At 35.4% G+C, this 15,183-nt stretch overlaps 1 protein-coding gene across 3 annotated transcripts in view; it reads right to left on the bottom strand.

The window, feature by feature from the left end:
• The window catches only part of LOC150098799 (gamma-tubulin complex component 5-like), a 304,536-nt gene that overhangs the window by 94,919 nt on the left and 194,434 nt on the right, over window positions 1–15,183 (bottom strand). For all 3 annotated transcript variants that reach the window (XM_090405102.1, XM_090405103.1, XM_090405104.1), the window contains exons 13-14: window positions 9,650–9,971; window positions 1,891–2,053 (exon numbers count right to left, since the gene is read on the bottom strand). In XM_090405102.1, coding sequence (XP_090261228.1) covers window positions 1,891–2,053; window positions 9,650–9,971 — 485 coding nt within the window. The remainder of the gene's footprint in view (window positions 1–1,890; window positions 2,054–9,649; window positions 9,972–15,183) is intronic.

Raw genomic sequence — 15,183 nt, 5'->3', positions numbered from 1 at the left:
TGGCTACAGCGATCACAGTATCAAAAAAATAATCAACTCCTCCCCCATTCCCCTTCCTTCTCGTCAACAAGATTTTAAAAATGCCATCACCATACCCTACATCCGTGGCACATCTGAAAAAATAGCCAAGATACTAAAACAGTACAATCTACACACAGCATATAAGCCCCACCGCAAACTGGCTACCCTTATCCGTTCTACGAAAGATCAGCTCCCTCCTCTCTCTCTGCCTGGAGTTTACAAAGTACCCTGTTCCTGTAAGCTGGCGTACTTTGGACAGACAGGCAGATCAGCATCCATCCGTCTAGAGGAACACAAGTCTTACATTTTCAAACACAACTATGGCCATTCAGGCTTGGCTGACCATGTTTTGGACACCACCCACAGAGTATCATGGAAGAAAACCACCATGCTCCACCACAGCAAATTCAAGAAAGAGAGACTTTTCTTAGAAGCAGCAGCAGCTCTCAGAAACCAACCAAATCTCAATAAATATGGTTGCATTAAGCTTCCTGAGATTTGGGGAAACACTCATCACCAGAGTTCCCACCTTACATTCCAGGCCACCTACTACTGCCCTTAGAGGGCGCTCTACCTAGATAAGACTTCAGTGTCACCCACGTGGTTGGGCTTAGTATTGTTTGTTATTTGTGCATATGTTACATTAATTGTTTCTGTAATCCCCGTAGATGTCCTAGTGACTAGGACGAAATATAGGAAGTATTAAATTCTATTTTAATTCTTTTTGAGTGTTGTAAAAAAATCCATTAAGCCTCCAACATGACATCTAAAGAAGGACGAGATGGCAAACTGAACATTAAAAACTTTTCATTAAATAATATCCTCACATACAGGTTTCAGAACATCATTTGAACAGGTTTCAGGAAATCATAACATTATTTTATCTGATTTTCACTGAGATAATTCTGGTTGTACACACAGCATTCTCTCAGATGAAAATCATGCACATATGGACGAACTTATGCTTGAAAATAAGCAATTCAATGGATAATCAGGACCACAAGCTTCATGTTTTAGATTTCTACTACACACACACACACACACACACACACACACACACACACACACACACACACACACACAGAGAGAGAGAGAGAGAGAGAGAGAGAGAGAGAGAGAGAGAGTTTCAAGCTAAATATCCAAAAGCACAGAAGAATTCTGAGGCAAAATATTTTGACCCAAAATTATTTATGTTTTCAGCTGTCATAAATTGAAACACTATTTTGATTTTCAGTGTGAATTGGGTATTAAGGCTTCAACTTCTTCTTTCTTTCTTTCATATTTCTGGCAAGTGAAAATTGTAAACATTTCTTTATTCATGAATTCATGTCAGTAAGTTGCTACAGGTGATGAAAGACAGTATACACTGTACTGTTTACAAATGGTGTGAATAGACTATCTCCAAGAGAAACAATAAAGCTTCTATCAACCTGGTTACCCAGAAACATGATATCTCACTTTTAATCAAATTCCAGTGACTGTTTACTCATTCATTTTCTTCAGAGAGAAAGGATAGTATTAAAATACTATGGAATGTCCACAACAGAGCTTTATTCATGGTATGATTAAAGACCTATAACTGCATGGGCAATCCTAGTTTATGTTTTCACTGGCTACTGTTTCCAATTTTTTCATTCATCATTTTTGTAACTACTATGAAAAGAAATGTATGAAAACTACTCTATATTATAGAGCAGTTCTCATACATTAGGTTTATGAAATCAGTTATGAGTGAGCATTTTTTTTATTTTTTTTATTTCTCAAGGTGAATGTTTTTTTTTTTAAATATCCCAAAGTACATGCCATGCTAAAACATATCAAATGCTTTAATTCAAGAAAAAACACTTAAATATATATAGTGTTACTTACTCGTATGGAAGCCATATGTTCCATCAACTTATATTTGATTTTCAGGACACTTATTAGTTTCTTGCAACTAAGGTGACATCTATGTTTTACACATGGATATAGAGCTCTCTGTAAGGCTAGACTAATGGGCTGAAGAAAGAAAGCCCTAGTATTCTCTAAAATTCTAATGGAATGAATTAACCAATTAATAATTTTAAACCTTTACAAGGCTTTTAAGTCTCAGTTTACTATTTAAGAGAAGTTTAAAAAATTATTTAATTTTTATTACAAACAAACTGAAATGGTAACATTATAAGAAAATAGTAAGTGCTTATATATCTATAAACTCACTTGTATAAAGATATACACGTTTAAAAATTGCAAAAGTTTTTCATTTGGTTAGACTATAAATTAAAGAATTTTTAATTAATAGTCTGAGTGAAACACTGATCCAAGTGAAAAAACATCTATCTGTAATCAAGAGTAATTTAGTAGCAAGGTGATACACCTTTTTACTAATTGTATATGCTGTTGTTGTTGTTATGTTCCATCAGGTCGTTTTCGACTCCTGGTGATTCTATGAACATACATTCTCCGTTCAGAATATTCTCCATTCTGTCCCTGGCCATATCTTTCAGAATTTCCAAGTGCATTCCAGTTGCTTCTTTAACTCCATCCACCCATCTAATTTTTTGTCTTCCTCTTCTCCTGCTTCCATCAACTTTAGCAAGCATCACCATCTTCTCCAGACTGTCATTTGCTTGCATAATATGTCTGACAATGTTTGCTTGATGGTCATAGCTTTGAGGGAGCAATTCTGGCTTTATTCTGTCTATCACTGATTTAATGGTTTGATTTGCAGTCCATGGTATTCTTAGTAAGTGTTTCCAAACCCATAATTCAAATGCATCTATCTTCCTTCTTTCACTCTTTCTCAGGGTCCAGTTTTCACATCCATACAGTACCACAGGGAATACCATTGCTTTCATGATTCTGATTTTTGTTGTCATTGTTTTCTTTCCGAGTAATAATAATCTTCTAACTTCTTCAGTAACAATAACCATCTTGATCAATTTGGGATCCTAGAAGCAAAGAATTGTTAACTGCTTCCATTTTCTCCCCATCTACTTCAAAATCATTAGGTTCACGTGTTGCCATAACTTTTGTCTTTTTGAGGTTAAGTTTAAGACCATATTTAGCACTTTCTTCTTTAACTTTCATAATAAGTTCCTCCAAATCTTCTTCACATTCTGCTAACAAGGTAGTATCATCTACATACATCAAATTATTAATATTTCTTCCACTAATTTTAATTTCAACTGAATACTTCTCCAGCCCTGCCATTCTTAAAATGTATTCGCTGTACAAGTTAAACAGGTACAGAGATAAAATACATTCTTGTCGCACCCCTTTACCTATAGTGAAATACTCAGTTTCTCCAAGATCTGTTAGGACAGTAGCTTCTTGTTCATAATAAAGATTCCTCAGAAGGATAATGAAATGCTCTGGTACTCCCATTGTTCTTAACACATTCCACAGTCACACATGATCTACAGAGTCAAAAGCCTTGCTATAGTCAAGGAAACAAAGGTAGACATTCTTTTAATCTTCCTGTGCTCTTTCTATTATCCATCTCACATTGGCGATTTGATCTCTTGTTCCTCTGCCTTTTAGAAATCCTGCCTGTTCACCTGGCATTTCTCTGTTCATGAATGGTTCCAGTCTTTTCTGAATGATCTTAAGTAAGACTTTACTTGCATGAGAAATTAGTGCTACAGTTCTGTAATTTTCGCACTCTCTTGCATCGCCTTTCTTCAATAAAGGTATACAAACTGATTTTTTCCATTCCCTGAGCCATGTAGTCGTGATCCAAATTCGCTGATATACAGCTGTTAAAATTTTACCTACCTTTTTTCTCCCAGGGCTTTGAGCAGTTCAATAGGTATTCCATTTCCTCCTGGTGCTTTCTTACTGGATAGCTGTTGCAGTGCCCATCTCACTTCACTCTCTAGTGGTACTGGCTCCTGTGTATAAGCCTGCTCTTCAAATTTCTAAGTAATTTTGGAGTCCTTTCTGTAAAGGGCTTCTGTATACTCTTTCCATCTTTCTTTGATGTCTGCAGCTTCTGTAAGATATCCTTTGAATTTACTTTTCAATATTGTCACCTTGGCACTAAACTTCCCTGTTAATTCTCTGATCTTTGAAAAAGATCTCTTGTTTTTCCTTTCTTGTTTCGGTTCTTCTATTTGTTGGTATTCCTGGTTAAAGTATTTTTTCCTTGTCTCTTCTATCTTGTCGTTGAAACGCAGCATTCAAATGCCGTACTTCCTGCAAATTTCCTGTGACATTCATTTTCCTCCTTTCCTGAGCAGCTTGATGGCATCTTCTGACAGCCATTTAAACTTCTTTTTCTTCTTACAAACTGTTGGGATATTCTTCTTTGCTTCTGTTTTAATTATATCTTTAATATCTCTTCCCACAGTTCATCTGGTTCTCTTTCACACAAATTGAGTGTGTTAAATCTATTCTGTATACTATTATTGTATTCAGCTGGTATGTTTCCAAGATCATATCTGATTGACATGTGTTGTTTTCAGTTTCCTAGTTTCACATGTATCATAGCCACTAATAACTCATGGTCTGTCCCACAGTCTGTACCAGAAAAGTCTTGGCAGACTGAATTAGACTTCTCCATCTTCTTTGTCCAAGTATATAGTCAGTTTGATTTCTGTATTGTCCATCAGGTGATATCCATGTGTACAATCTTCTTTTGTGTTGTTTAAAGCAGATGTGAGCTCAAACAAATAACAAACAAAGAATTCTCTGCACAAAACTCAACTAGTCTCTTCCTTGCAGTGTTATGAATACCTAAACCAAAATGACCTGTTATTCCTTGTTCCTCAGTCTCTCCCACTTTTGCATTCCAATCTCCGATAAATAGCAATAAATCTCACTTTGGCGTTGCATCTATCACTTCTTGTAACTTGCCATAAAATTCTTCAATATCTTCTTCTGGTGTCTCTGTAGTGGGTGCATAAACCTGAATGATGGTCATATTCATTAGATGTCCACTCACTCTGAGAAAAATGATTCTGTCATTCACTGGATTATAATCTAATACATACCTAGCCATCTTTTTCCTGAGTAAGAAAGATACTTATATGACTTCTGCATTATTTCAAACTTGGTATCCCTTCTGGGTCTGGTTCTCACTGATGAGAATTCAATAAATATCAAAACCAATCTGAGAGTAGTGACCCTTCCTATAATGCATAGCATTATACATACCCATTAGGATGAGTGCTTTGCATTATGGGATACTAAGGCAATTAATTGATATGAAATCATTAGCCTCTATATACAAGTAACTCAGTCATGAAGAAACTTCACATGCAAACTTTGTTTGCTTATGCTTGGATAAAGGATTAAACCAAGAATATAATTTCTTGGCATCTTTAATTTATAAAAATCACCAAAATAACAACAATTAGTGGTAGCTTTTGTTTGGAATCATGGCCTAAACAACCACGGCTATGAATATTATGTCTATCAATTGTATGTGTTCTTTTGACCAGTCTACTTGTTTTTGCAGAATGAAAAACTTGAGTTCTCAGGAGGAAAGTTCATTGGGAAATGAATGGTCTAAGATCAAAAATTGGAACAAATTAAAAATAAAATAAATTTCGTTTGATTCTTTAACGATACTTGCCACATAATGATTAGAAACATACACCTGTGAAAGTTGGTTTACAGAAAACCAACTTTCACAGGTCGCTATATTCTCAAAGAATCTGCTCATCATCCTTGTCAAAAAACAGGAATCATAAAATGTTTAATCCGACAAGCCAAAAACTAATTGTTCAACTTCTCATTTATTACAGAAAGAACTTTCAACTATCAAACTTCACATGAAACTAAATGGCTTCTCCAAAAAGAGTACACAACATCTTTTCGATTCTTACAATCCAACACAAAACCGCAAAGATTCAATACGTCGAGTTCCAATTCCTTACATTTCCGGGATTTCAGAACCAATTTCAAGAATTCTGAAGAAATGTGATTTAACAGCCACTTATACACCTATTAACAAATTATCCACCCATTTTCTTTCTTCTAAACATAAAAGCTCAACCTTGTCTCTGCCTGGTGTGTATCAAGTTCCTTGCAACTGTAATCTTTCCTACTTTGGACAAACTGTACGTTTTATAGAAAAAAGAATTCAAGAGCATCAATCATCAATTCAACACAACAAACCCGAGAAATCTGGATTAGCTCAGCATGGATTAGAAACACGCCACAACATCCTTTGGTCCAGGACTCTCCTCCTACACAGATGTCGCTACAAATTTGAACGTTTATTTAAAGAAAGTGTGGTGGAGGCCTTACTTCAACGTCCTAACTTGAATTGTAATGACCGTATATCTACATCAAAAATTTGGGAAAGTTTAATCAGGATAACACATTAATTTTTTTCTTAATTTTTTTTTAATGTAAATTTCCTATATTAGTCTAATGTTATTTAAGATTATTATATGAATTTCTGATTTAATATCTTTAATTATGACTGAAAATGTTTACTCTTCTCATACTTAGCGATATGACATCACGCGGCTCGTTCTATGTGTGTGAATGATCAATTATTCGTATTCAACCTTGTTTTTTTAAAACTATTCCTATGTAGCCACTGAAGATGGTCTGTAATATTCAGACCGAAATATTTGCAAATTAAACATTATTCTTGTGTAAAAGTGTATATTTCTAAAATAAATTTCATTATTTAAAAAAAAAAATAAAATAAAATAAATTCTGTAAAGTTAAATGATAGTTCATCTGGCAAAGAAGTGTATGATAAAGTAAATAGATGTATGGTTTGGTAAAGATACTTGGAGAGTTTTCAAGTCAATAAGAAAGAAATCCTCATTTGTCATAAAAGGAAAAATTCTAACTTTAAGATTCACAAATAATAACATATGAATTAAATATTATTATCAAGAGTCAAGGCCTAAGCCAAGTACTACAATGAATCACTAACTACTCTTATTAAAAAAATTATTTATTAGATCTATAATATTTCTGTTAGTAAATATTATAGATCTACTGCTTTTATTCAACAGAGACATTTGACAGGAGATAACCTGCAAAAAATTAAGTGCTAAATCCAATTAATGAAGAACCAGAGCACTTTGAAAATAAAAACAGCCACCAAAAGGCTTAATTTTTTCTTCCTTTTCTTACAAAAACGATTAATCTGATTTTGTCTTCAATTTAAAATGTAGCTATTTTTGATGTTGCTCTTTTTCTTTTCTTTTCTATTTTTTACTGTTTCACACATACATGAGGTTACAAAACTTATAACACCAAGGTGCTGTGTGTGTGTGTGTGTTTGAACAAGTGATTAGGAAGAATGAAGGAATCTGCTCATGTGTGTCTCTCGAAGAGCTGGAAGTCATAGGACTTGGGAAAAACAGTATCGGAGAGAGCTTTTCCAAAGAATAAAGAACTTCATTCAAGAAGTTTGAAGCTGAGTTGTGCATGGATTGCCAACCAGCAATTACTTATGTTTTTATTTCTTTCGAAATAAAAATGAAAATACTGGTTCAAAAGACATAATGCAAAAATGGAGAATCTACGAGAGTGTGCTGAAAATTTGCGATAATCACCATGAAGGAACTGAGGTAGAATCATGTAATTTACACATTATTTTACATATTCCCACAAAGTATTATACACTTGTTACAACACTGCTGCATCATTTGCAATCCAATAAGAAAAAAGCCTTTCCATTATTGCACAAACCAGTCCTCAGCTGCAGAATTTCATCATCTGTAGTAAATTTTGTTCCTTTCAAGTGTTTTGTTAAATTTGGGAATAGGAAATAGTCAGATGGGGCCAGGCTTGGTGAATAGAGTGAGTGAGGCAGACATTGAAGCCCGAGTTGTGTATTGTTGGGTTCATGAGCAGTGTGAGCAGGTGCACTGTCCTGCAAAAGCAACATTCCTCTGCTTAGTTTCCCATGGCATGTTTTCTTCAGTACCTCCTTCAATTCCTTCAGAGCTGTTGAATAAACTGCTGCTGTAACAGTTTCACCTTTTTTGAGCTACTTGGTAGGGATTACACTATCCATATCGTTTGCTATCTAGGTCATGGCTATGAAGTCATATTTCATCAACAGTCACAATACGAGCCAAAAATTTTGGAAATAAGAAATAGTCAGATGGGCCAGGCTTGGTGAATAGGGTAAGTGAGGCAGACATACACCTGATTTCTCAAAATGACCCAAAATCCTTTGAGAGGACAGCACACGTTCTCTCTTTTGGTCAGCATTCAAACATTTGGAGACCCACTTTGCTGAGAGCTTCTGCATGTCTAGATGTTAGGAGATAATGATCCCCAACTCATTCCCTGGATATCCCCAGAGTCTTTGTAATGTTTCTGGCGGTATTTGTCTCTCATAAAGGAACAAGGCATGCACTGCATCGATGTTTTCAGGTGTGATCGCTGTGGAAGATCTTCCAGACCTGAGGGCATCTGTTGTCTCAGGATTCCCAATTTTAAATTTGGCCATCCATCTGGCAACTGTTGGATATGCTAGGGCACAGTTTGTTCAAGTCTCAGTTATGTGTGCATTGCAACACAAATCAGAACAAAAAACTTGATGACGGCACAGGCACACACACCTCTATGTCTTTGAATGTCTTCAAAACCTCTGATAAGGTTTCTTATATATCCTAAAAGAAAAGAACAATTTATTATAATTTGATGAAACATGGGAATTAAAGGATTTTAAGACACATTCTTGCTTATGATTATATCAGTTGCTTTAATATCATTTTTTTTTTTGTTCTATGTGTTTATCAGAACTCTTCGCCCCCCCCCCCAACAATCTCATGTGGTTGGGTGGATTTGAGATTTCTTCGGTGTTTAAGAGTTGTACAGGTGAGAAGTAGTCCTGAATGGAAGAGGACATGAAGCTTGTTTTGTAGGATGAGAAGACTATAGGTTGTGTTTCCATCAGGAAAAACTAGATGTGCAAATCAGATGTATATTTCATTTAGATGTTTTGTTACTGCATTATTAGTGTTATAAAAAACGTTTTCAGTAATTAAGACAAATTACTGAGAACGCATGGGATTGGCTGTAATTTAGATGCATCTTGGCTAACATTAATTGTTGAACATGTAAATTCTCTTATGAAATTTGAGCAATATCATAATGGCAGTTATAGTATAATTTGAGTAATATTATCATTCTTATAGTATTGCTCTGCTCTGAAATTCAAGTAATACAATACCACTAATAAAAATAATACCAGAAAAACAAGTGATTTTAAACTACAACCAACTAACCTCTTGTTTTCATTGATTCCATTCTGTCTCAGGGAGACTAAAAAATGGTTTTGGTTTGTTTGGAATTATAGCTACATGCAACTGGGGCTATGAGATCATTTACTATGTATGTTTTTCAGCTGCCTGTCTAATTTCCAAAATGAAACAACCTTGCCACCTTTGCATGAGAGCAACTAAATTCATCTTCAATTGAAAAACCCCTGCAAAGGTTCAGTGCATCCTAGATAAATTAAATCCTAGGTCTTTCTAACCAAAGGGAAATGTTGCAACTGAGATATGTCTACTAAGTTCATTAGATATAAATCTCCATTTTCTTTCTTTCTTTTTTTTAATCACTACAATGCACAAATTTAAAAATGAAAAAAAAAAAAAACTTAAATGTATTAATTTTTTTCTGTTATTTTCTTAAATAACTGACATAAATGATAACTCACATTTCTGAAATTGTTGAACTTTTGTATGAAATCTCATGAATGACATTGTGGTTCATAATGTCTTCAAAATTCTTCTTCAATAAAGGTTCTGAAAGAGTTGTTAACCAGTCCCTACTCATATTAGAAGAGGAAGTAGGAGGAGAGGAAGGAGAAGGAGATAAATTATCTTTGTTTTTAAGTGACCAGCTGCCTGAAACATCAAGTCCCTCACAAAAGCCTAGGTCTTCATTGAAGGGTACAAAAAGTTCACCAGGCTGCATCTTTTTGCTGTTTTCTTGGAAAATTTGGTGCAAGTTTTGAAGGAACTGATTATATAAAGTTTCTGAAATATATAAATGAGAGAACAAAAGTAAATAATATGAGTAAGCAAAAATTTAAGAAAATTGTTATGATATATGATATATTTTCAACTGATATATTTTAAAAGGATATTTTACAATCACATTTCCAATATATAAATGCAATACTGAGTGAATCTATAGCCAAGTAAAGAATCCAAAGAAAGCTTTATTAAAGGCTTTTCAAATGTGAGTGAGTTAGCTAGTTTTTTATGATGATAGAAGGATTTCACCTGCTAGAAACTCAAGTTTTATTTACAAATGAACATACTGGCCAGAAAACATCACAGAAATAGATATAGCAGACTATGCAGCTAGAATTAACTACTATATCAAAATATTAATAAGATTTATATAAAGTCAAGTTTCTTTGCCATGATGCACCGTGGAATTTGACATATTAATGAAAAGATGAGATGAGAAACATAATAGTCCACTTTAACTATTTGTTAAAACTTTTGTAGTTTTAACAAACTACAAAAGAAGTTCCAGCCAAAGTTCTATAGTATGAATGTTATTCTACAGGAAACCTTCCACTACAATATAACAAGCCAGTTCATTGATTTACAGGTTCACTGTAGTGATTGCTGACTTCAGTATAATAAGTATTCAGGCAGGAAATATTTATATAAAAAAAAAAAAAAAAAAAAAAAAAAACCTATATTTTTTAACCAAGGAAGGGAAATTTGACATTTGCAGTAAGAAAGTGTCAATATTACTAATGGTATAAGGATTTGCTTTCAGCTTTACTACAAATTACATTAGCTGAAAAATATGATCAATATATTTTGCATTGCATTAGGACTTCGAATTGAATAGGTACTGACCTAACAGCTAGTATTTGAACTTTTGGGAGAAGTTACAATTCTACAGCCTAAGCAGAAACCCAGAATATTTGCAGCTTTCATCTCTAGTGGAATGTGCTCCCCTCAGCCAAACATAATTTCACATCCTTTCATGCTACAACAAAAACTGGGAATACTGCTGAGACTTTTATTCCACCAAATGTGCCCCACATGCAGCTGATTCTGGAAAAAAAAAAAAAAAAAGGACACATGTCTATCATCAACGTATCAACCTATTGCTCTTGCATCAGTGCTATCTAGAGTGGTGGAGAGGGTCATCATATTCAAACAACTTTGTCACGTGGTCACAACAATGTTGTGACCACATGACAGAAATTTTCCATATTGGAATAGGGTCTTCAATCATGGCTTGGTTTGTTCAAAGTTCCCAGTGGTATCTAAGAGGTGTGACAGGATGGTCAAAAACAAAACAAAAAAAAACATTCTATTAAGTAGCATGAGATGAAACAAAAATTCCAGTCTACACTGAAGTCCACAAACTTACAAAATAATAATTAACAGTACTAAGTCTGATTTCAAAGGGCTAAATGTAAAAATTCACTTGTGCCAATGCCTTCTGATCCCTTGCAAAAGCTGCTAGGTGCAATTTCTGCCCATCTGTACTCCTACCTCTCTCTCATCTAGATGGCAAACTGACATTGGGCATCATTCTTCTCATATAACTCTTGCATGGATGACCAGGGTAAATCACCTCCAACTTATTTGAAACATTGCATCACATGCTTCCTTCCTTCCTTTTTGAGGTCTTCTGCAGAAGGATAGAAGAATCTTAAACTTGAATATCAAAAAGACTTCTGGTCCTGATGGTATTCCACCAGGTGTGCTCAAGAGATGTGTTCCTCAACCAATATCTGTTCTTTATCATTTTGTACAATATTATACTCAGCTGGCATTCACCCTAGAGCATGGAAGGAAGCCCATATACAGCCAAATTCCAAAGAAAGGAGACATCTATCTACCATCTGACCTATTGCTCTAAATCAGTGTTATCTAGGGTGATGGAGAGTGTCATCAACAGTTAATTTCTTCAAAACCTGGGGAGAAATGTCAATCAGTCAGTAACTGTCAGTATTGATTCTGCTGTAGGGTGAATGCCAACTCAGTATAATATTGTGCAAAATGATAAAGAACAGATATTGGTTCAGGATACACAGCAGATCTTGCCAACATCACCTGCCTTTGGTGATGTTGGCCTTTTCCATGCATCACATGGAAAAGCTTTTAAGAAACTTGTGAAGAGCACAAGTTTCTTGACATTTTCAAGGCATCCGATGGGATTTGGCATTGGACAGGTTACCATCTCGTTGGCTGCCATCCATCCTTCATGAATGGGTTGCCAGTTTTCTCTCGAACACCATTAGTTAAGTGCACGTTATAATAGAGGATGTCCTCTCTTCAGATTTTCCTATTAATACAGGTGTTCCTCAGACCTCTTCCTTATATATGTATGCCACCTTCTTTTGCTGGACTCAAGCCATATTCACAGTTCTTCTAATGATAGCATTTTCCATTCCTCCTGCTCTTGTGTAACAAACCTAGTGGTGCTTCAGTGTCTCAGGATTCAGCACCATCTACTATCAGTGCCTAGGCATTAATTTCCATATGGTCATTGTTGAAGTGATGGAAACCTAGCCACCTTATGCTTCCAGAACATGATTCCATCCTTTTTCTCATACAAAAAAAAAAGACCTTGGTTCTTCTTTCTCTCTCTCCCCCCCCCAGCCTTTGATGATGATGCTCAGCTTAACAAGTCAAGACCAGATCTAACTTCTAGGACTGACACTGAATCTTAGCCTTTTTTGGCATAACCAGATCACTTCTGTACAGCATCTTTGGCTTCAAACCTTGGTATCCTTTTTCACATGAGACATTCCTTTTCATCTATCCAGCTATTAACTTTGTACAAATCACAAATTCACCTGACCTTAAAATGGTGCACCTAACACCTCTCTAGGTATCTCCTTGATGCAGTTCAAAGAAGGAAGATTTGAGTAACTGACAACTCCTCTTTCAGAGGCTCCAACTAGTGTCTCACAGATAGTTTCTGTATTGTGTTTCATCTACAGATATTTCCATGGGGCCAGATTCAGCAGAACTGGCTTCCATTATGTTCCCCTGGACCTACAATAACATGAGCAACAGCTGTTCAACATCCTTTTACAAATGAATTGCTGACCCACCAAACCTGCAGCTTCCATTCTATCTGTTTTAGTACTGTGGTACAGCCTACCCCACCAAGGCATCACCAGGGACTATGGCCTCCAACTCTTCAGGAAGAATATCAACAGATTACTTTTCTCTTGACTGGTCCACACATAGCACTGATTTACTATAGGCTTGCAGCCTCTCTCTCTCTCTCTTTCTTTTTTTTTTTTTTTTTTTTTTTTTTGTGGAATGATATGGAAAAAAAAAGAAAAAAGAAAAAAAAATGTTTGTCAAGAGTTTAAACAGCTTATCTACTTGTTACTGACTGTCTTGTTCTGTCAAGTGTAATATCCATCCAGGAGGTTGATTATTGTGGATCTCTACCTAAAATCCATAATATGTAGTAAAAAGATAAGATAGTGAGGCTCATATCTCTTCCATCTCACAGTTATTATTGTATGTCTGTAGATGTGTACGTGTGTGCTCATGGGGGCCAGGTTGCATGTTTTGAGGGATAAAAAACCCGCGTTACCAGAAGAAAAACACGCCACTTTCATATGAGACCAATTAACTTGCCATTTGATTGGAAGCACCTGATAAAGGTTTCTCTTATCACAGATGGGAATTCAAACCAAAGGGCTCTGCTGTTGACTTGAGAGTAAAATCACTATTTTGAAGAAAGAGACAGAAAATAAGTCATCCAGATGCAGTATAACCTTCAATAAGGTAATGCAAATCTCATCTCAGGAATCAAGAAAAGATCAAATAATGCAGTCATAATTACTGAGGTTAGAGGAGTGCGTCAAGGCTTAAGTGCTGGGAAAAACTCATGATAAAAATTTAATAGAATGAAACAGCACTAGGAAACGATTAAAAATAATATTTAATGCTTCCAACACACACACAAAAGGCAGCACAAAAATAACTGAAACGCATGAATGAAATGAAAAACTAGAGTCCAAACTAGGATGGGGCACCCTCTATGGATACCTGTCATCATCAGCCTAGGATGTAAACTGGGATCGTGAAGTATTAGTATTTCCCACATTTTGGGAAGTTTTATGCAACCATATTTATTTAAATTAGGCTGCTTTTTAAGAGCAGCAGATTCTAAAAACAGTTTTTCTTTTCTAAATTTACTGCGATGGAGCATGATGGTCTACAAGGCCAGATTGACCGTAGTCATGACTACAGATGTATTTTTTAAGTTATTCCATTTGGATGATAGCTAATCTTCCTGTCTGTTCATAGTAGGCAAAACTGCAGAAATGAAGAACTCTATACAGGCAGCCCTCGATTTATGACAGTTCAATTTACAGCGATTCACAATAAAGCCAGATGTCTGTGCGTGCTTTCTTACCATAGAGTGGTCTGACTGAGAAATGACACTAGCAGGCACTCTAGTGTTTGAGTGTTCACCGAGCTACTACGACGTATATGTATCAAACCTAGTTTTACTGTTGAATCTACCTAATTATTCTTAATTTTTTTTACATACATACATATTTAAATTGATAAAGTATGTAATTACATACCACGTCTGATAAAAGAAGTGCAGAAAAGTTAGCAGAACTTGGTGTTAAGAAGGTGTGGAAATCAATCACACTTGAAAAGAAGATGGAGGTGATTCGAAGAATGGAAGATGGGCTGACACTGCTAATGTCTGTAGAAGTATGAACTTACCTCCATCGAATGTTACTACAGTTATGAAAAATGCAGATAGAATAAAACGGTCTGCGCAACAATCTATGACAGTACTAAATGCAAAACATGTAAGTTATAGCAGGGGTAAACTTCATGAAAAAATGGAAAAATTATTATCATTATGGGTGGATGACTTGAATCAGAAAAACATTCCTCTGAGAGGATGTTATAACTGAGAAAGCAAAAACAATTTTTGAGGATCTTAAAAAGACAGATGGAGGTAAGAAACATTTTTAGGAAGCAAAGGTTGGTTCATGAGATTTAAGTCTCGAAGTAAGTGCCATAGTGTCAAATTATGTGGTGAGGTGGCAAGTGCAGATGTTGCAGCAGCAGCTGCTTTTCCTAAAGAATTTCAAGACTGTAGAACAAAGAAATTATCCTCCTGATCTCATTTTTAATGTTGATGAGACTGGGTTCTACTGGAAAAAATTGCCATCACGCGCCTTCATTTCGTGTGAAGAACGTTCCACTCCATTGGTTT

Source organism: Typopeltis vanoorti, chromosome 15, assembly GCF_054136105.1.
Source record: "Typopeltis vanoorti isolate ZY-2024b chromosome 15, IOZ_Tvanoo_1.0, whole genome shotgun sequence".
Lineage (NCBI taxonomy): Eukaryota > Metazoa > Arthropoda > Arachnida > Uropygi > Thelyphonidae > Typopeltis > Typopeltis vanoorti.
This window is presented reverse-complemented; position numbering and strand designations above follow the sequence as displayed.